General features: G+C 39.9%; 1 protein-coding gene across 1 annotated transcript in view; it reads right to left on the bottom strand.

Moving 5' to 3' along the window:
• Window positions 1-1,139: 1,139 nt before the first annotated feature.
• LOC131976252 (NACHT, LRR and PYD domains-containing protein 12-like) overlaps window positions 1,140-22,710 on the bottom strand; it is a 177,852-nt gene continuing 156,281 nt past the window's right edge. Inside the window, exons 2-16 of the mRNA XM_059339184.1 lie at window positions 13,983-14,218; window positions 12,001-13,876; window positions 11,298-11,474; window positions 10,805-10,978; window positions 10,157-10,330; window positions 8,939-9,112; window positions 8,336-8,509; window positions 8,021-8,043; window positions 7,736-7,791; window positions 7,576-7,622; window positions 5,546-5,763; window positions 5,141-5,409; window positions 3,008-3,130; window positions 2,742-2,883; window positions 1,140-2,403 (exon numbers count right to left, since the gene is read on the bottom strand). Of these exons, the coding sequence (XP_059195167.1) occupies window positions 2,063-2,403; window positions 2,742-2,883; window positions 3,008-3,130; window positions 5,141-5,409; window positions 5,546-5,763; window positions 7,576-7,622; window positions 7,736-7,791; window positions 8,021-8,043; window positions 8,336-8,509; window positions 8,939-9,112; window positions 10,157-10,330; window positions 10,805-10,978; window positions 11,298-11,474; window positions 12,001-13,876; window positions 13,983-14,218 (4,204 nt within the window). The 3' untranslated portion in view covers window positions 1,140-2,062. The remainder of the gene's footprint in view (window positions 2,404-2,741; window positions 2,884-3,007; window positions 3,131-5,140; window positions 5,410-5,545; window positions 5,764-7,575; window positions 7,623-7,735; window positions 7,792-8,020; window positions 8,044-8,335; window positions 8,510-8,938; window positions 9,113-10,156; window positions 10,331-10,804; window positions 10,979-11,297; window positions 11,475-12,000; window positions 13,877-13,982; window positions 14,219-22,710) is intronic.

Here is a 22,710-nt window from a genome sequence, read left to right as displayed (position 1 = left end):
GAAGGAGCCCGACGCTACCATGATGCCAACCGGCAAGTGAAATTAGCATAGCAGGTGATTGTTGGCATATTTAAATATATTGTAGCGTTCCTCGGTACATTCACTACCATCAGCTGGTTTCACAGTGCTTTATTCGTGAACAATCAGGCTACTGTGGGCCGTAGCCAACACCAGAACAAGCTAACTAAATTCTGTCAAATTCAAAAGGTGACCAACTTTTTGCTCGGCTCTCTCACTCACCCGCCGGCCGGCTAACATGCTCGGTCAGGACATCCCCCAGTTCCCGCCCACCTCCAAACAACCCGTTGTCATGGGAACGACAATGACTGACAGGCTTCTCAGCCGCTGAGTGTATGTCACGTTCATGAACATGAGGAAAATCACAGAACCATGAACGTTGATATGTCCAGTCTCATTGCTGCTTGAATGTGATTCAGATTCAGATGTTTTTTTAGTTCATGAATAAAAAAACATCTGAATCTGAATCACATTCGTATTGTGCCGCTCGAGGTGAAATTCTTGGACCGGCGCGAGACGGACGAAAGCGAAAGCATTTACCAAGAATGTCTTCATTAATCAAGAAGGAAATCATCTGATGTCAAAATCATGTCAGGGATAAGAAAGTTTTGATTTGAAACACAATTTTGAATTGAGCCATGTTGGTTTTGAAAAAGCTGACTCTTCAGAATGATGTTTTTAGTTCATGAATAAAAACATATGTGAATCACATTCACTGATGCATAGCCTCCAGTATACATCTTGAGAGCAATCTGAAAGACTGGGTGTGTTATCAACATGTTGGGATGCAGCATCAGACACAAGGTCGTGATGGTGCTTATGAGCTGATGCTCCAAGATGGTTGTTGCTGTAAGATGTGTTGTTCTGGGACGGCTGAGTATGAATATAAAAAACTAGACTACACCACCGGATCTGACCCATTTCTTTTTACCTGACAGCCAGTTTTAGTTTACTTTACCCTACACATACAGGGATTTTTTGTGTGTGTTGCTCTCAAAATTACACACATTTCCAGGAATAATTTCCAAGAACAAAGAAAAACACAAACTGCTAAAAAAAAAAAAAAACCAGGACACAAAGCTGAAGATAGACTTAAAATACTCTTGTTTTTATTACATCTCTCATGTTAACAAAAGTAGGTAAAGAATAAATATATATATTATATTTTACTTTACATGACACACAAAGATTTGGACGTTGAAACAAGACTGTTATGTCTAAAAAGAAAGAAAAAAGCAATAGTGCCATCACCTGCTCCAACTTTATCACCACGGGCATATTGTTTAACGTAATATCCTGAATGAACTTTATTTTTTTTGTCTCTTGCTAGTTCCTGGAAATTGTTTATCATGAGTAAAAATTAAAAGCATTTATGAATCTGTATTATGTTAGTGCAGCCTACTGAGAGACAACGATCTGTGTGATGTTGAGAGGGTTACAGCACAGTCATCTGTTTTTCCTTTAGTCATTTGATAAGATTTATTTTACTCTGTGTAACTGTAAAGAGGGTGCAGTATTCAAAGTAATTAATCTTCTCGGTCCATCAGTGAAGTGCTTCCATCTAGTGGCTGAAAGCAAGAACAACACTGACTCTCACACATGAAGCATGTTATTGTCTCATATGGTCTTTGGCGTCCTAGAAAATATTATATTTTTAATGAAAATGAGAAAATAAGAAAATGAAATCTTGAATTTTTACCTGTTGAACATTGCCATGTTGATGTTTTTGCAGCCAGTGCATGCACAGAACAGACTGGGAGCTGAAATGACGATGTTTCATTTAGTCTCACTAAATAACAGCAGAAGCATTTTTCTGTTTTAGTTCATGGTTGCAGGCACAATTTCTTATTGGAATTGTGTCGCTGCTCAACAGTCATCCAATGTAGTTCAAGTTTGATCGCTTCAAAAAAACCACAGGTTTTAACAGCAAATCTTCTAATTTAAAGATGTCAAGTAATGTGTAACACTCAGCTGTTACAGACATTCATCATGTGGTAATTAATGTCTATAACAGCTCTATAACAGCAGTTTCTACTCTTCTGCTTCAGCTCAACTTCAGCGCTCTGGAAAGATGTGGATCCACCTCAAGGAGAGCAGCGATCAGAACTGAACTGGCTTCAGCTCCCTTTCTTCGCACCGTGTCGATCATTTTTCGTGCTTTGTCTGCATTTGTTCTGTTTATTTGACTGATCGACTCCATTTCACCATCAGTTATCACATGACGGTCAAGAAGTGTATCCAGAAGCTGGTTCAGAACAGGTTCAGTCACTCTGATAATGAACTCTATCCGAACTGAGAACAGCTTCTCATCAGCTGGGGCTCTGTCCTCTGCTGGGACGCTGTCCTCTGCTGGGACATTTGTCTGTCTAACTTCCCATCTTGGACCTGGAAGACAACCGGGGAAAAATATTTTGTTGTATAACCAACAATCATTTTACAATTTTGTTAATGAGGACTCTGTTTTAAAGTTCATCTGTCTGCTCTGTAAACCATTTCCTGTGTTCTCCTTTGAGGGAAAAGAAACATTTATACTGTGTTTATATTCCTCAACATTAGAAGGAGTGGATTTTTGTTCAGTTAATGAAGCAATAATGTGCTGCAATGCAGTTGTAATTATATGAGAATGTTAATAAGAGCAGATATAAACATCTATGATATAATGTGTCACAGGTCTGAACTGTGACATCAGGTGGCGTGCTGCTGCAGGAGGCTGAAGTCTGTACCTGTCAGGGAGACTCGACGTTTCCAGACGACATTCCCCTCTTGGTCCTTGACCATCACAGTCACTCTCTTTGTGTTTGTAGTCAGGAAAACTTCAAATGTTGGAGGGAAATATAGTCCACAATTTGACTGAAATTGTTCACACTGAAAACCAGAAACAACGCATCATTTTTTAAAGCTTTTAAAAATGTTTATCTGGTACTGTGAATCTAGATGCAGCAGAAACTGTATTCAGGATCATTCTGTTGAATCAAGTGACTTGACTCACCTCTGGCTGTATATGGAAGCCCTCAGGTTCACAGTGGACACTGTAACTTTGACCAAAGCTCAGCTGACAGCTGGAGGAGATCCTGATGAACTGCAAACCAGAACCTTCTTGTTGGGCAACAACCTTCAGTAACAGAACATTTTTTATTAGTTTAGTTCTTTCTGAGATGGTCGAGGCAATTTTATCAATAGTGCACATTTAAAAACATGTTGACTGACATGCTTCACAGAGAGATGAGAATCACAGTTAACTAAAACATTTTTATGGGGATGTACTGTAAGGGCTTTAATAAAAGCATGAAATATTCTGGATAAAAGTCTCCAAACACAACAGCACTGCACAGAGGGCAATTAAAAACAAACCGTCTTTGTGATGACTATTAAAAGGTTAAAGAAAAAAGATGGTTTATGCAATGCTCATCCTTGTCAGGGTTTGGGGTTTTGGCCTACTGTCTGTTGCCTGTGTGTTCCTGTTTTCTCCTCCCCTTGACCTACTTTCTAGCAGGGGCGTGTACTGTGGGAGTTGCCTCCAGTTTTCCTGCTTCTGCTGAAGACACTCCTGTTCCTCGTCAGGACAATCAAGCTCACCTTTAAAGGAACACTCCACCGTTTTTTCATATTAAAACATGTTATTCGGTCAAGTAAGACGAGTTGATACAGACCTCTTGCGTCTCAATGCATGCACTCAATCGCCCTGGCGCGCGGCGCCACTTGGCTAGCACTTAGCTTAGCCCAGTTCATTCATTAGGATCCAAACAGATGGACAGTTAGAAGCGACCAAACTCCTCCACGTTTTCCCTATTTAAATACAGCTATACGAGTAGTTAAACGACCAAGTATGGCGACACAAAATAACGACTCGGCGCAGTAATATCATCACTCCTGAAAAATCTTCTCCCCTCAGGAGTGATGATATTACTGCGCCGAGTCGAAGTGCTCCCAAGTGCTATTCCGCCATACATTATAGTTATCCTTTTTATCCGCTTAGAAAAGCGCCACGTTTTATTTTGTGTCGCCATACTTGGTCGTTTAACTACTCGTGTAGCTGTATTTAAATAGGGAAAACGTGGAGGAGTTTGGTCGCTTCTAACTGTCCATCTGTTTGGATCCTAATGAATGAACTGGGCTAAGCTAAGTGCTAGCCAAGTGGCGCCGCACGCCAGGGCGATTGAGTGCATGCATTGAGACGCAAGAGGACTGTATCAACTCGTCTTACTTGACCGAATAACATGTTTTAATATGAAAAAACAGTGGAGTGTTCCTTTAAATATTTGGCTGCTCCACTCGCTCAACACCAGATTTTACATCGACTGTTAACCAGAGGTGGGACCAAGTCATTGTTTAGCAAGTCGAAAGTTAGTCTCAAGTCTCAAGCTTCTTAGTCTCAAGCCCTCAAATCCTGAGTCAAGACCGACAAGTCTCAAGTCAGGTCCCAAGTCCTACAGTTTGAGGAAGGCAAACAGATGGAATTCGATTGGATCTTGAGCTGACAGCACACGTTAGACACAGCAAGAGATGCACACATTTACACAAAGAGATCCGAGAGCGGCCCTTAGTAACAGACTTTTTAATCTTTGGGTTTTGGGGAAAGTAGAACGTCTTTTCAAGTCAAAAGGCTCAAGTCCAGGTGAAGTCACAAGTTATTAGTCCAAGTTGAGTTGCAAGTCTCTTCACATTTTGTCAAGTCGAGTCAAAAGTCATCAAATTCATGACTCTGACTCTGACTCGAGTCCACACCTCTGCCGTTAACACTCCTGGCTCCTTCTCCGCATTCTCTCCTAGTAATATTTTTGTTTATTTCCAGGTTCCTCGCTCTTCATGTTTTTGCTTCGGTGCATTTCCAACTCTTCTCCCTGTTGCAGTTTCCTGTCCTGTGTCTGCAGCCCCAGAGATCGAGCCCCTGCTCTCCACCTGTTTTTGCCTCATAGGGAAACTACCTTTTGAGTTAATTTAGTGCCTTTTGTAAATAAACTTTTTGAACTGACTGCCAGACTTGGGGTCCACCCATTTCATTCTAACCACAGAATAAGAGGGTTCAATAAGACTATTAAAATTATTTCATCTTTGTGGAAACAGCTGTTGCTTAAAACATCAGTTCAGGCTGATGGTGAGCACATATGACTGATTGCTTTACCTCATGCACAGAGATGTTTTCCTGCAGTAGTAATATGTCAAGAATTCGTACGTCTTCATACGGAGGTCGGAGGAACAGCAGAACGTGGCCCTTTATTGGCAGTGACTTGTTAGTCAGAAACCTTTTGACGAAATCCCAGACCAGGCCGAAGACTGAGAGGTGAGGGACCTTCACAACCACATGAGTGTCTGTGATCTCCAACGGCTCCAAGATGCTCATTCCATCATCAGTGATGTTGACAACAGACAGCAGGCCGTCAAAGAGCAACGCTGTGAAATGAAAACAGGTTCATCTTTACCTAATTCACTTTGTACAGCTTGAGTTTACAGTTAGAAAACATTTGTAATTATTAATTCTGGAGTTTGCCTCTGTCCTTTATTTTATACATGCCATCCACGTATTTACCTTCCTTTGTTTCACAGTGTGGGAGGTGGAGCTGAAGGACAGCAGAGTCCTCAGAACTCTTGATATCGAACAGCAGCCCTGCAGCCTGCCTGCCAGCTGATTGGAGGAGGCTCTGATCCCATTGGACGGTCCTGTACAGCAGAATTGTCTCCTGAGCCATAACAAACACCAGTCCAGTCAAATTACACTGGAACACACCTGGACCAGGACACCTGAACCTATAGGACACAGAAAGGATGAATTCATATTGTGCATGTGTGTGGCTGGCGTCTCCATCGGCAGCCGACCTGTTTCCACCAGGCGGCAACCTCCGTGTCTGAGCAGTGAGGCAAACCAGGAAGTGCCTAAAGCTGCATTCTACTGAAAATTCCAGCAGGGGGGCGCTGATGGCGGCTGCAGAAGCATTAAGGTCCATTCATTTCAACACAAAATGAGAAAACTTCTCACTTTTCTCACTCACATTTATTATCTCAGATTTTTAGAAACACAATGGTCTCAATTGCTAGTAAAAAATCTTCAAGACAATATGATGTTTATAGTGTAAATAATGGTTCAATATACAAGAAAATAGAAGATAAAGAATCATATGATTTGGGGCGTGGCTTACACTTACAAGGCCAGCCGTCATCAGGATAGAAGCAAAGCAATGCGTATCCATGAAAACAACGAGTGTAACGCTGAACTTGATGCCTCAAACGGGCAGTCCACAAACCAATGGGTGACGTCACGGTGACTACGTCCATTATTTATACAGTCTATGGTTTCCACTCAGCTCATCAACCTCACTATAAAGGCCTGGTCTTTACTCCGCTACTCTGCCAGATAATTCCATTCACGAGTACTTTCCTCCAGCGTTTTTTGGATGTTCTTACCTGCGTCTTTTCCCGTACGCTCAGGTATACTGTATGCCTCATTACTATGCCAGCCTTTGTGTCTTCAGTGCCTGAGTTTTTCCATGTGCTCAGCCCTTGTGTCATCTCCAGGAATCTGTTCTCTCTTCACTGGTGAATATTCTACGAGCCAGTCAGCTCCCTGCCTTCACAGCCTGCTCTTTTGTTTTTGATTTCCAGTATAAACTCTTTCAGTATATTATAACCTGTGTTGGTCTCTGCATTGGAGTCCAAACATAACCACAACCAAACACTGTTTACTGCATGAACAAAATATCTATTTCCAGCAGTTCAACTGCCACTGGAAAACAATTTCCCAATGCATCTTGTTAGAAGACGTCATGTCGAGAGTTGGCCTGCAGAGATGAGCTCTGATGGTGCATACCACCACACGCTTGCAAGACGAGGCGGCATATCAGGTCAACTTTATTATTATAAAACTACTTCTGTTTCATGTTTGGTTAGCTTTATAGGCAACCAGGGATCTAGCTGTAGCAAAGTGAAAGACTGTCGGATTGTGGGGGAGACTGATGACAAACAAACCACTCCAGGGGTCAGTGGAGGCAAGCAGAGACCACCCTCTGTAGGCGATCTCTTTGCACCGCATCCAGGCAGTGACTGCCTTGTTCACATATGTCCCAACAAACTGGACTTGGTTGTGAAACATCCAGGACTTCTATCATCTGCTTTGCTGCTCTGCCTGGCCTTCACCACCCACCTCCTCATTTGCATCGGCCACTCTCTATGTATACTGGCTTAGCTACTTTGTTCCTCTGTCAGCTTGTCATAGTTGTAATGCTGTTTTGTTTCAAGCCACCTGAACCCCAAATCACTAGTAATGTTCAGGCCAGCACTTTGTTTAGTCGATCTCTGCAATCAGTTTTGGAGTGACTGAGAGGGGAAATATATGAGGCTTTATGAATGCAGCAATGATGTATAGACACCATTGCTGCATTCATTCCACCTGTTCACTATCTAGCTGGGTTCAAAGCCTTTAGCTTCCATGTCTGACCTGTGTGTCCTGTTTGTCTACGTCTGTACTGTTTGTTGAAAAGCTCTCCAACTGACTCTTGTTGAGAATCACAACTTGATGAACCATGAAAGAAGTCTGAATGGTGTTTTGTTATTTTATTGGATTACCTGTATGAAGCTCCAGATGTGAGTTCAGGTGAGAAGGATGATGGAGTCTGAAGTTAAGAAAGACACAAATATAGTTGTTTTAATAGAAATGAAGTTCAATTCAAGTTCAATGAACCCAAGTCGCAATTCCCCTGCCTCTGTTTGCTTGATCCTCTCTCACCTTTTTGTCATCCTCAGGCAGGTTTGTTTTAACATCCAGTTTGACATTAGAGTCATCTGATGGAGAGAAGAAGTGAAAGAGAAAGAACAATCATGAAAACTGGAATGAGCTGAGAGAAACTTTAGCAACCAAAATTCTTGAATATTTTCCAAGCAGTTCCAAGAGAATTCGAATATGGAATATGAAAATTATTTTATCCAACCATAAGGACATGTTATTTTAAGATCATAACCAATAGCATGAATATGAATGCGAGACAATACTCACATTGTTTTGGTTTCTTACCTATGATCGTCCTGTAATTTACCCTGTAGAGATGAAAAAAATCCCAAAAGTTATGGATCAAGCTTAAAGAATTGTAGGTTCTTTGACTCTGTTAAAAGTTGCAGCTGACTAAACTGTTGCTTGGCTTTACATCGTCAGCTTGTATGGTATAGTTTGTGGAAGAAGAAAAGAACTGCACTCCATGAGTAAAATCACTGATTTGTTTCACTTGAAGATGGAAGTGGAGGAAAACCTCAATGTGAGTTACACATTAACCTCCCTGTGTTTTTACAACGCTGTTGAACCAGCATGAACTGATTCAGTCCTCTTACTGACCTCAGAGCCTCCAGTCTGCATTTCGGATTATCCACATGATCAGAGAGCTGCTTCACTCCTGAATCCTTCAGCTCTTTGTCATTCAGCTCCAGCACTCTCAGATGGGAGGGGTTGGCCTTTAGAGCTGAGGCCAGATAATCACAGCTGATCTCTGACAAACTGCAGGACGTCAATCTGAATAAAATAAAATGACATGGCCAAGGAACAGTGGGGCAGTTTTAGTCAATATATGTCGAAACAAAGTAGCCTGACAAGGTGATGGATGGCTTCAACACATATCATATGCAACTATGTCTGTCATAGATAAATGGTGCTCATCACATTATTGTAACCAATTTTAGTTTTCCATTTCAATGTCTCGTATGTTTCCTGCCTTTTTATTTTAGTGTATTTTTGTTTGTTTCTGTTGTTTATTATTAATTTTTCACTTGTTTGTTTATGGAACATTTTTTTATAAAAATAAATAACATTTGAATTGAAGAAAATATAAGGACAGGAAAGGTATAACTATGCATGTAATTTATGCATGCATAAATAAATTAGGTTAAATTTTTCATCAAACATATAAGATGTACAGCAGTAACAGAGAGTCAGTGAACTGACCTTAGAATCTCCAGTCTGCAGTGTGGACTCTCCAAAAAATCACACAGCTGCTTCACTCCTGAATCCTGCAGCTTGTTGTCACTCAGCTCCAGCTCTCTCAGATGGGAGGGGTTGGACTTCAGAGCTGGGGCCAGAGAAGCACAGCTGATCTCTGACAAACTGCAACCATCCAATCTGAATAAAGAATAAATGATGTAGATCAAAATCAGTATTTTCTTGTCGCGGAAGTTTCTGAAAAACTGAGGACTTGACGATAGCAAAGTGGTCATTTTCAATCACAATTATCCGATCAGATGTGTTCGGGTTTTTATTGTGTAGCTCAACATTATTGTGTTCTAATCCAATATCTTCTCCCTTCAATAAGCAGAGTGACTTTTTCATTTTGTCTTTGTCAATCACCATAATGTCAGCTTTCTATTTTATTATTTGTCAATCCAGGGACGGACTAGGACAAAAAAAGGCCCAGAGAGAGAAAGAAAGACAGACAGACAGACAGACAGACAGACAGACAGAGGGAGAGACTGACGGCACGTTCCCTATCCAGAACCCAAAAGTAATTTTTGGAGGATGTTTTAGACATCATCCCCTTTTCTAGCATATCAGAAGTGACACCGATTGAATGGAAATGAATGAAATAATCGCAGAAATATGGTGGTATTCTATTATTTTCCATATTGTGATATTGGTTTTGTTGTTCACGCATTAAAATTGACAGCACCAAACACGTCAGGTTGGACTGCACTAAATTGCACAAATTTTAATCATCATGGTGGAAACTCAACATTCATAGCAACAGAACCCTAATAAATGCAGGTTAGCCTATAAAACCTGTGTCCTGCTCCTTACCAGCACCTCTCGCTCTCTGATGCTCATCTGTCCCTGCACTGCTCAGCCTCCTCCTGGCGATCCTCCACACTCTTACTCGATGATTCAAGACTAAATAACTCAGTAAGTTTTCTACATTTTAATGCCTCCGCCTCTAATGATTTCACATTCTTCTCTTTTGATTTTTCCCAGCCACCTTTCTCCTTACGCTTCCCTTGACATTTTCTTGCACTCTTTTTGTGTCTTTTTCCCACATAATGAATGATCGTATTGCCAACTGTTGATGTTTATAATGCTAATCATATTTTTTTTCTGATGTACCACAGTCGTGTTATTCAAGTGTTATTTAAACATATAAGATGTGCAGCAGTAACAGAGAGTTAGTGAATTGACCTCAGAGTCTCCAGTCTGCAGTGTGGACTCTTCAGAAAATCACACAGCTGCTTCACTCCTGAATCCTGCAGCTCGTTGTCTCTCAGGTCCAGCTCTCTCAGATGGGAGGGGTTGGACTTCAGAGCTGAGGCCAGGGAAGCACAGCTGATCTCTGACAAACTGCACCATCTCAATCTGAGTAAAAAATAAATTATGTAGATAAAAACATTTTTTATCCAATCAGATCTTTTCAGGGTTTAAATGTGTAGCTCAACATTATTATGTTCTAATCAAAGAGCTTTTCCCTTTAATGAGCATAGTGACTTTATCCTTCTGTTTTCATCATAATATCAGCTTTCTATTTTATTATTTGTAACAAAAGAAAATCCCAATCATTTGAATTAATGGAAACAAAAAAAATAAAATATTACCGCTTAAATTTAAAACATTAGATCAGAAGTTCTTCTGTACACAGATGTGACCATTTTAGTTAACAAGTAACAGTTGATATAGACCAAATTTAGCACAAGAGAATTCAAGTATATTATAGTATAAAATAAAGGACATTAACAACTTTAATGGTGGAAGTTGTGTTTGTACATAGATTAGGTTAAAGTGTTATTTAGACATATAAGATGTACAGCAGTAACAGGGAGTCAGTGAACTGACCTCAGAGTCTCCAGTCGGCAGTGTGGACTCTCCAGAAAATCACACAGCTGCTTCACTGCTGAATCCTGCAGCTTGTTGTGACTCAGCTGCAGCTCTCTCAGATGGGAAGGGTTGGACTTCAGAGCTGAGGCCAGAGAAGCACAGCTGACCTCTGACAAACTGGAACGCCAAAATCTGAATAAAGGATAAATGATGGAGATAAAAAAAATACATGTTTTATCCAAACAGATCTGTTCAGGTTATAAAGGTGTAGCTCAGCATTAGAATGTCCTAATCAAAAAAAACATTTCCTTAACTTTAGAAGAATGACTTCGTAATTCTGTTATTAAGGATCAACAGAACTTCCTCATTAATTTTCTCACACACTAAAGTACTAATGTCATCTTCACTGACTGATGGACCACAACTCTGTGAAAGCTGAAAACGATCCTGGTAAACATTTAATTTGAAATATACACACAAAAAACTGCATAGCTGCAGTCAGTGAACTGACCTCAGAGTCTCCAGTTTACAGTTTGGACTCTGAAGTCCATCACACAGCTGCTTCGCTCCTGAATCCTCCAGTCTGTTGATACTCAGGTCTAGCTCTCTCAGATGGGAGGGGTTGGACTTCAGAGCTGCGGCCAAAACTTCACATTGAGTGAAGTTTGAGAGTCCACAGTCAGAAAGCCTGTCAGGACACAGATATTGGAAAGAATTGAAAGAGGACAATTTATGTTCACTTCATGCTTTAATGACAAAACAGTTTGATATGTCCTGTTGGTGAACATTTGCTCTTTGCGTCAGAGATTCAGCTAATCTTATCTCACTGTGTTTGACATGAAACAATAATTCTCATCTCTCTCTCTCTCTCTCTCTCTCTCTCTCTCTCTCTCTCTCTCATAACTACAGACCTGCAGACCTGCTTCGTTTTGATTTCATCTTGCAGATGAAGGAGAGAGCAGTGGTCTGTCAGTGTGATCTGATCCCATGTTTGTCTGTACAGTGTGATCTGATCCCATGTTTGTCTGTACAGTTATCATGAGGCCATCTTAATGAGAAAGCTATTTTTTACAAATCAGTAAAGAATCAGAGCAATCCGCTAACTGAAAAATGGTATATATATATGTATTAGTATAAGAGCTTTATAGTGTTCATTTAAAGGACTAAACTTCTAATCTGTTGTGATTGATCAAGTTAATCACATCTGGGCTTACCGAGCCTTTCTGCAGTTCCTCACAGCTGGAATAAGTCTCTGTCGTCCTTCCACTGTTGTGTTGTATGTTAGCAGGTCCAACTCATCCAGAACCTCCTCTGACATCTGCAGCATGTAGGCCAGAGCTGAGCACTGGATCTTAGAGAGTTCCTTCTCTGATCTGTTCTCTGACTTCAGGAACTCTTGGATCTCCTGATGTACTGAGAGGTCGTTCATCTCCGTCAGACAGTGGAAGATGTTGATGCTTCTGTCAGGAGAGATCTCATTAGTGTTCATCCCCTTCAGGTTATTAATGGCTCTCTGGATGATTTCTGGACTGTTGTCTGTCTGACTCAGCAGGTCTCCTAACAGTCTCTGGTTGGACTCCAGAGAGAGGCCATGGAGGAAGCGGACAAACAGGTCCAGGTGGCCATTTTCACTTTCTAGGGATTTCTCCATGGCTCTCTTCAAGAAGTCATCCAGGGATGGGCCATTTCCACTTTTGAGGGATTTCCATAGGACTCTCCCTTGGAACTTCTTCAGGGATGAGGGACCTTTTCCATCACTGCTGTCATTGTCCCAGTCGCTCCCAAAGAAAGCCTTCAGTACCTTTGTGTTCCTGGTGGTGTAACAGTGGAACAGGTAGACTGCAGCCAGAAACTCTTGAATGCTCAGATGAACAAAGCAGTATACTGTTTTCTGGAAGATCACACTCTCTCTTTTGAAGATCTCTGTACAAACTCCTGAGTACACCGAGGCCTCTGTGACATCGAGACCACAGCGCTCCAGGTCTTCTTGGTAGAACATGATGTTTCCTTTCTGCAGCTGTTCAAACGCCAGCCTCCCCAGCTTCAGAAGAACTTCTCTGTCAGCATCCATCAGCTCCTGTGGACTCGTCTCATGTCCCTCATCATACTTCTGCTTCTTCTTCTTCGTCTGAACCAGCAGGAAGTGTGAGTACAGATCAGTCAGGGTCTTGGGCAGCTCTCCTCTCTGCTCTGTAGTCAACATGTGGTCCAGAACTGTAGCACTGATCCAGCAGAAGACTGGGATCAGACACATGATGTGGAGGCTCCTGGATGTCTGGATGTGTGAGATGATTGTGCTGGAGCGCTCTTCATCACTGACCCTCCTCCTGAAGTACTCCTCCTTCTGGGCGTCAGTGAAGCCTCGTACTTCTGTCACCCTGTTGACACATGCAGGAGGGATCTGATTGGCCGCTGCAGGTCGGGAAGTTATCCAGACGAGAGCCGAGGGAAGCAGATTCCCCTCGATGAGGTTTGTCAGCAGCACGTTGACCGATGACTTCTGTGTGACATCAGACACAACCTCCTTGTTGTTGAAATCTAGTGAAAGTCTGCTTTCATCCAGGCCGTCAAAGATGAACAGAAGTTTACAGACGGCGAGCTTCTCTGCTGGGACCTTCTGTAATGTTGGATGGAAAACATGGAGCAGCTCCAGAAGACTGTACTGCTCATCTCTGATCAAGTTCAGCTCCCTGAACGAAAGCAGAATCACCACACTGACATCTTGGTTCTCCAAACCCTCTGCCCAGTCCAGACTGAACTTCTGCACCGAGAAGGTTTTTCCAACGCCAGCGACGCCGTTCGTCAGAACGACTCTGATGTGTCCCTGTTGGTCAGGTAAGGCTTTAAAGATGTCCTGGCACTTGATTGGAGTGTCATGGACGGTCTTCTTCTTGGAAGCTGTCTCCAGCTGCCTCACCTCATGTTGGGTATTAACCTCTTCACTCTGTCCCTCTGTGATGTAGAGCTCAGTGTAGATCCTGTTGAGGAGGGTTCCACTTCCTGTTCCATCAGTTCCTTCAGTCACATGTTGACATCTCCTCTTCAGACTGATCTTATGTGCATCTAAAACCTCCTGCAGACCACCAGCTGCTGAAAGAGAAGAATCCCTTTAAATTTAAATTTTTATAATAACATTAATGATTAAGGTACACAATGAAAACTATGACATCAGCAGCAGACAGGTGTACAGTCTTACCTTGTGCAGTGCTGGTTTCACCGGCTGACTGCAGTCCAGCTCTTGTTCTGGATCTTTCTCCACACTGAGGACAGGAGGAGTCTCCTGGTGAAGCAGACTGGTCCCAGTATGAGGTGATGCACTGTCTGCAGAACCAGTGTCCACAGCTGGTAGAGACCGGATCCTTCAGGACGTCCTGACACAAAGCACAGCAGGACGGCTGCTCCTCCTCAGAGACATGACTCCTCTTCCTCTCTCTGTGGAGAAGAACATATTATTTATGACACTTTACTGCATTTCTTTTATAGTCCTCTACTGCATTTCTTGACTGCACTCAGGTTATATCAAAGAACAGTGTTGGCTAGATATTATCAGAAACAAATATTTAAAACAGTATCACCTTCAGGTCAGTTTACAGTAGAAACAGTCTCTTACTTTGTGTCTGAGGATTCAGGTTCATTACTGAAGTGTGGAGGATCTTTACTCCAGCTGGAGACTGGAGACTTTGATCTGTCCTCTTCTTCTTCTAAATCACTCATCTTCAAGTCTGAGAGGTAAACCAGTAACACTGGTAATACACAGTACAGTTTAAAAAAAGCTGATTTTATTTTATTTTAATCAAAATCATGTGTATTTTCTAGTTCTCATAATGATCTCATGATGGTCTGAGAGGTAAACCAGTAACACTGGAAACACATATACACACAGTAGACTATAATTAAGTCCATTTTGCACAAGAGTAGTTAAAAAGCATGTGTAGTTTGTAGTTGTCATAATGATACACTTTTTTAAAGATTTCACACTGGCTGTTCTACATTTTCAATTTGGGTGTGTCACAGAAACCAGGAAAAGAAACGAGTAAACAATCTGATCTTCACCTTGGAGTACGGCATTTTTCTGACATAATTATGACAAACTAAACAAATAATCAGAAATAAATAAACAGATTAATCAATAATCAAAGCAAACTCTATTTGCAGTCGTAATACGAACACTCACCCAGCCTCAGACAGCCTGGTTTCCTCCTTCTGCTCTGATGAGTGGAAAATGGAGTCTGACAGTGAAACTATTTACTTTCACGTTTCACTCACTTGCGTCTTAGTCCCTCCCACCAGGGACAAACAGAGAAGCACAGGACACCCGGAGAGAAAAGTTTAGAAACACATGAGACCTCCTTTCCTCTGAGGCGTTAGCGGCAGAGGATCACAGCTGGATCAGCTGTCAGTCACTTTAACAGCTGATGGTGTCTGCACAGATAGCCTACAGACATCACATGCACTAATAATAATAATAATAATAACTGCATATGAACCTGCATTCTGTTTATATTATGCATTTATTATTTGTGTTCGTAGGCCACATGTCTTTATATTTATATGCACTTTGATTAAGTTTGTACCTGGACGATGTTCCTGTTCCTGTTCAAAGTGTGTTTAGTTTGCATGTGAGCTGCAAACTAAAGTGACTGCAGCAGTTTCCGTGCATCGCCGTTCGCCCGATATTCACCGTCCTTCAGAGCATTAAGTCCGTGAAGTAATGTCAGTGACCTCATTGTCTATTGTTTAGTGTTATATATCCATATAATCGCCGATTACGATGTCGCGCTGTCCGCCTGTTCATATCCAGATAATGAGCCTGTTGTGTGTGGCTGCCAGCAGCATTTACCTTGTTTAGCCGATAGGTAGCGCCATTGTACTGTGTTCTAAACTAATGACAGCTTGCATGTTAAAGCTGTTTGTTCCCCTGAACTATTAGTGTTATCATTTGGATACTGGGGTGGCATAGGGTGACAAATGCCACCCTAAAAGAAAGCCTTGCCACCCCTGCTGCCACCCCAGTTGGCAGCAACGAATTAAAAGAAAAGTTACGTCCGATTTGACATTTACGAGCGCGAAATTCCAATGTCCGACTGCAGTGAATGCAGCACGAGTTAACGTCAGAGCAGAGATTAACTATCTATCAATAAATTAAATTATAATGAAAGCACAGTGCTAGCATAGTTGTGATGCTGGTTTTGAGATGATAAAAATCTGGTTGAAGAAAATTATTTCGTTAACTATACATGTAACGTTAGCTAGGTCTGACGTTAGTTCTGTGTAAAGTAGGCTACAAACGCTAATATTGATTTAAAAAAACGTTACTTTGAACTTTGAATTGAAAGGAAGACAACAGAAGTAGAAAATGAACAACGGACCAAGGTAGACGGAGAAGACGAGGTATTCAACATTAATTAGTTGCTTATTAGCATGCAAATAAATAATAGTTATTAATGCCTTATTCTGCATGGCCTTATTATACAACCAGTAAGACATTAACTAAGAGTTTTCCCTCAATAACCTCAGAATTATTGCTAATTAGTAGTACGTAAGGAAGTTGTTGTATATGAGTTATGATCTTAATATGCCTTACTTTGTATGGACTTTATAAGTCTCTACATAGCGGTGAACGAATAGTATGATAACATAATTAAGCCATGAAGAATAAGGCATTAATAACTACTTAATAATGACTAATTAAGAGCCAAAATGGTACTTACGTGCATGCTAATAAGCAACTAATTAATGTTGAATATGTGTTCCCTAATCTAAAGTGTTACCAAATATTCATGTTTGCTTGAATATGAATAATTGGGGAAACTTGTCAGTGTGAAAGTGTGATGAAATGGGGACAGAGTTTTAATATTTTGTGAAGTGTATTTTAGATCTATTGCTCAGATTAAATTCCAAAATTAAACAAATTAACCTAAAAAATACTCTCCCAGGCTAAAATGTTAGTGTGTGTTAAACACAGTCTGATGGTTGTAACTTATCAATGACAGTTCCAAATTGATTATGTTTTACTAGTCATTATATTGTATAATTAGTTCAGATGTAATGCAGTTTGAATCTTTCCTCCTTTTCCATCTTAAGTCCAGGTTTGAGGTGCCAGTGCGAGAGAGTTTCCCTAAGACCCTCCAGGGAGGAGCCAGAAGAAGCTTCTACAGTGACTGGTATAAATCTCATCCCTGGTTAGAATACTCACACTCGAAAGATGCAGCTTACTGTTTTGCTTGTAGGCATTTTTCACTCCCCGTAGTCCAAGGACTGTTTTCTACTCATTCGAGGGTTATCGTAACTGGAAAAAGGCTACAATGAAAGACAGTGGTTTCTGTTCTCATGCCAGATCTGAAGGTCATGTAAATGCAATGTTTGCATGGACAGAGAACAAGAAAATTATGGATAAAAATACCTCAATGTTCGGACTAATGGATGAGCAAAAAAAAGAAGCAGGTGGATATGAAACAAGTTTTAAATAGAGCATAAGGACACTAGTTTCTGCCAAACAAAGGTTTGCGCAGGGGTCCGCACATTCTCACGACAAGTTCACTTTTCATACATGTGGCGTGTGGTGGAAAAACAGCGTACGCAATGTTTTGGTGCGTGAGTAGACACAACTGAAATATATAAAGTCAAACAAGTGTGTCTAATTAAAAGAACATTCTTGATTTATGAGTGAAAAGTGTTTGTTATTATCCCCAGGTGTTTGCTGATGACTGGTGATAATCTGAAGAGAGTCATTTCTTTCTTGCAAAGCTCCATGATGAGAGAACTACTGTACAATCCAAGATAACAGCAACAGCTGCCTCAGGTAAGTCATGACATGCAATGAGCAGTTTAAATTAAAGTCAGATCTTGTCCCTGCATGTGATCGATGTCGGCAAACTTCACATTATTACACATGTTCTGTCCCAAGTTGTTTAGATTTAGAGAACCAATCTTGAGACTTTATCCAAAGTATGTGGGGCAAACAGTAGACCCTTCTAGAAAAACAAAGATGAGTTATGTTAATTATTTAAAACCAATAACACTATAATTGAAGCCTTTCACCATGTTGGTAGCCAAACATGGTGAAACAACTTTAAACACAAAGTCATCAAGTTCACTATTATTTTTATTTAAAGTTGTTAGGGTTAAATTTAAACATTTAACAAATTCAGTTTTCTCCTCCAACTTCCTTAAATAAGAAGACATATAAGATAACCTCTGACTATTGTTTGCCCATTTAAAACAACAAACACTGCATCATAAACAGCACATTTATTTAAAGATATTCTACTTCAGGTTACGATGACTGGTGTTTAAAGCTGCCAGAACAAGTTCAAATACACTCAGATGATCAACAACAACGTCCCATCTGCTTTCAGGTTTATCTAAAATCAGAGAAAAACTGAAGTGGGATGACCTAAAAGTGGAGGCTGGTTGTAGGTTTTATTTCAGGTTTCCCTTTACAGTAACACTATATCTTAAGAGTTTGGATCCCAAGGAGAGAGTAGATACGATTCTCATCCCAACAATCAAGGTTTAATGTTTAATTTTAGGTTATAAAGTTTCCTCTAAGACTTTGACCTGCTATTAATATCATAAACCTGCAACTGATCTGTTGTTTTATACTCTCGAGTCACTGCTATAAAACAACCTTTATACCAGCCATCTTTCATGACCTGAGCTCCATTTTGTAAAAAGAAAAGATAATACTTTCCCACCTCGGCTGTCACCTGACCACCACCATAGTGTGACCTCAGCAGTTCTCATGCTGTGTATTTATTTTATTTAAACTCCGTGTTCAGGGTTTGTTTTCCTTTCAAGCACTGAGAGGTTTCAGAACAAGTTCAAACCACTTCATATGAAGAATAACAAGGTGGTGGGGTAGATTCCTCTGTCAGGTTTATAAATTCAGTTTTTAGTTTTTCCTCTGAAAAGAAACAGTTTTGTGTGTTTTTATGGAAAACTTCTGGAAAACTTAACAAATAAACTAAATGTATGTATTCAAATATTCTGGAATTCCTAATGAAGTTAAAGGAGCAGATGCCTTCTTAAAGACATGGAAATTATATTTTTTGTGAAAAAACAAAACAATCGTTGTTCCCAGACTATTTGTGTATTGTTCCTGTCGGTCTATTTTTATATATGTCCTCATATGTGTCTTAAGGGGATCTTTAAGTTTATAAAGTGACAACCAGGACATATCCCTCTGTCACTAAGGTGGAATTTATTATTAAAAAGAGAAACCCACTTGATTTTGCATGATTGTGAACAGTGTATTTTAACAGCCTACTTGATTAAGATGATTTGTCACATCTACTATGAAGAGGAAGAATGAGTAGAAGAGCCAATAACTCACTGTACGAGGGGTGTTAAATGTCAAATACAAGAAGCTGTACACAACGTCTTGTTATCATTTTGTTAAAAATAAGAAAGAAAAACATATATGTAACAGGCTCTCCAGGCTCTGGTTTATAACTTTAATAGTTGTTAAACATTAACTGATCAGATCCTGGTGTTCACTGTCCTGCCCACTCTGAGAGGAAAGGTTGTCTCAGGTGAGTTTGGCTTCAGTGCTGAAAATATAATTTCATCGATGGCAGCAAAGAGAATCTCACCTGGAATATAGTGAAACAAATGTGTCTATTAATGAGTAAAAAGTGTTATTAATTGTGTTTGCTGACGACTCCGGACTGATGATAATCTGAAGAGAATATATTCTTTCTTGTAATATTCTTTCAAAGCTCCATGATGGGAGAACTACTGTACAATCCAAGATAACAGCAACAGCTGCCTCAGGTGAGTCATGACATGCAATGAGCTGTTTAAATATAGTGTTTGTAGAAAGATCAACCACAATGCTATAAAGTGGGTCAAAAGACAGATTATCTCAACTCAAAGCAGATCTTGTCCCTGCATGTGATCGATGTGGGCACATAATAACACGTGTTCTGGTCATGTCCCAAGTTGTATAGATTTTGTTAATACCTTTTTGAGACCTTATCCAAAGTATGTGGGAAAGCAATAGGCCATTCTCCATTAATATCACTGGTTTAGCTCTAGTAGAAGCTCCTCTAACAGGGTTGACCAGGATATTCTATACCACTTGGCAACCATTTTTGTCTTTGTTAAAGGTATGGCAGCTACTGATTGTTTTATATTTAAGCTCTCACTGGGTTTTTTTCTGTGTTACTGCTGTATATTGTAAAAATGAAAAAGACGGTGTCTGATGTTGACTGATACTAAGACATTTATTGATGCATTTTATTATTCTGTAAATGTATCAGAATCTAAAGTTCAAGGGTGTCAATCATCTTTTGACAAACATTATAGCAGCTATAAAACAAAAAGCAAAAAAAATTACTATTGCAAGTTTTATCACCAAAGTTCAAATATAACACATTTTTATGCCAAGAAGATCAAGATCACTTGCTTTTTTTATTCTTTATTTCATCTTTTCACAGTATGATTTGAACAAAAATGAGAACATTGGGTGTTTTGTTTTTAAAGAGGAAAAAAGTACAATAATAGACATGTAAGCATGCTGTCATACATAACATACCACTGGACTTGCATTTGGGGCTTTTCCATTTTTGGGAAATATAAGCTTTACATTTCTGCCATATTTCATCAAACATATTAACTTCAAGCTTAAGGGAGAAAGTTAATCTTTCCATTACAAAAATCATAAATGATATCCTACCATTCTCCTATAGATGGAGTGTCTGACTGAAGCCATTTCTTTGTATGTCCTTTCTGGCAGCAACACTGACTATGCCAAATAGATATTTTCTTTTAATATCTTTGGATGTTACAGTTTTTCTCAGTCGCTTTGCTGCATTTCTCACATCACTTTTTACATTTGCAGAACAGTTAATGCATTTCTCAAAGCAAATACAAGCTGCAAAACCTAGTTGATTACCTGGAAAAAAGTGTCACTTGCTCAAAATGGATAGCTCATTCTTCAAAAGCAAGTATTTATATCAATGAAAGAGTCAGTGTCATCAAGATGAAAAGTCCTGACACCATGCTTATGAACAAGATAGTCAAATGTCTCTGTCATGTTTTCATTATGGCAGTTTACTCTGTAAATGTTTTCAATGCAAAAAAGTCAGATCTTGGTGACGCTACCTGAAAATACTCCAGACAGACTATATACTATTTACACAGCCATTAGAAAACTACAGTAAAGTTACACATTACTGTATTTAGTGAGGTAACTGAGTACAACACACTGAATATGTATGTTTCACATTTTTACTGCATATGCTCTTTTCAATTCTAATTTGTTTACAGCATTGTGCAAAAGAAAAAAAAACCCTTATTTACAAAAACATGACGTCTCTTTGGGTAGAGTTGTGACAGTGTCACAGTTTTGTAGAAATGATCCACACTATGTCCTGCTTGGTTCATATATGTTGTAAAGTGTTTATGGGTTTATGGGATTCAGCTCTGAGTGATTGTAGAGAACACAGCCCTTCTCATCAGTGAAAGCTGAGGTTCACCTGAGAATAATTGTTCAATTCTGGAGACATTCAGTAAGAAAATAAAGATTTAAAATGTTTTATGAAATTTGCTTGACAGATTTTGACAACTAGTTCAACATTTTTGTATGTAATGACTCAAGCAATGAAATGAGGACTATTAGTTTTATATTGAATGACTATTCAGCATTCACAAGTATAGTTAATTTTGACTGACATGACATAAGATATGATAATGTTATAAAACAGCAGAGAGTTGTATGAAAGCAATTGATGACTGTCCAAAAGCATTTGTAATGCAATGTGAAACTATGATGAGCACAAATGACTAAATGTTGTGGAGGTTGAACTAACTGTTATACAACTGTTAATAGTGATGTGAGAAATGCACCAAAGTGACTGAGAAAAACTGTAAATGAAGTCTCATGCCCTTTAAAGGTGTGGATTTGTACTCTTGGACAAGCCAAGAACAAGGTTTTACCAAACCCTACCTTACCTTATATGGTGATGATTGGCTTCCTGGGAGGCGCTGGTAGGACCTGAGTCAGGCAGCTTTTGAGCAGGTGTGATTTAAAACATCTGCAAAGCAAACTTGATTATTCCTGAATATGTTTTTATTTTCTTTATAATCAGTAAAGGTTTTTATGGATGTCTGTTTTATTTTGACATATGCAAACTGAGCCATGATCCCTGGTATGTGATAAATTGGCCCAACACCATAGTAGAAGAAACATGCCCATATCATGATGCTTCACCACCATGCTTCACTGTGTACTGTGGCTTGAATTCAGAGTTTGGGGCTCATCTCACATCTGTCTGCGGCCCTTGGACCCAAAAAGAACAATTTTACTCTCATCAGTCCACAAAATGTTCCTCCATTTCTCTTTAGGCCAGTTGATGTGTTCTTTGGCAAATTGTAACCTCTTCTGCACATGCCTTTTTTTAACAGAGGGACTTTGCGGGGGATTCTTGTAAATCCTGGAGCTGATCATTGGCTGAGCCTTTGCCATTCTGGTTATTCTTCGATCCATTTTGATGGTTGTCTTTTGTTTCTGCCACGTGTCTCTGGTTTTGCTCTCCATTTTAAAAGCATTGGAGATCATTTTAGCTGAACAGCCTATAATTGTTTGCACCTCTTTATAAGTTTTCCCCTCTCCAATCAACTTTTTAATCAAAGTACGCTGTTCTCCTGAACAGTGTCTTGAAAGACACATTTTCCTTTCAAAGAGAAATGCATGTTCAACAAGTGCTGCTTCATCCTTAAATAGATGCCACCTGATTCACACCTGTTTTTTCACAAAATTGATGACTTCACTGATTGAATGCCACACTGCTATATTTTTGAACACCCCCCTTTTAAATAATTGCCCAATTGCACAGCCTTAAGAGCTACATATCACGAATGCTGGGTCTTGTTGGTTTTCTTAGAATCTACTGCACCTACTGGTACCTTGTTACCATGTA

The sequence above is a fragment of the Centropristis striata genome, chromosome 8 (genome assembly GCF_030273125.1).
Source record: "Centropristis striata isolate RG_2023a ecotype Rhode Island chromosome 8, C.striata_1.0, whole genome shotgun sequence".
NCBI classification, from domain to species: Eukaryota; Metazoa; Chordata; class Actinopteri; order Perciformes; family Serranidae; genus Centropristis; species Centropristis striata.
The sequence above is the reverse complement of the archived record's forward strand: the minus strand, read 5'-3'. Positions and strand labels throughout refer to the sequence as shown.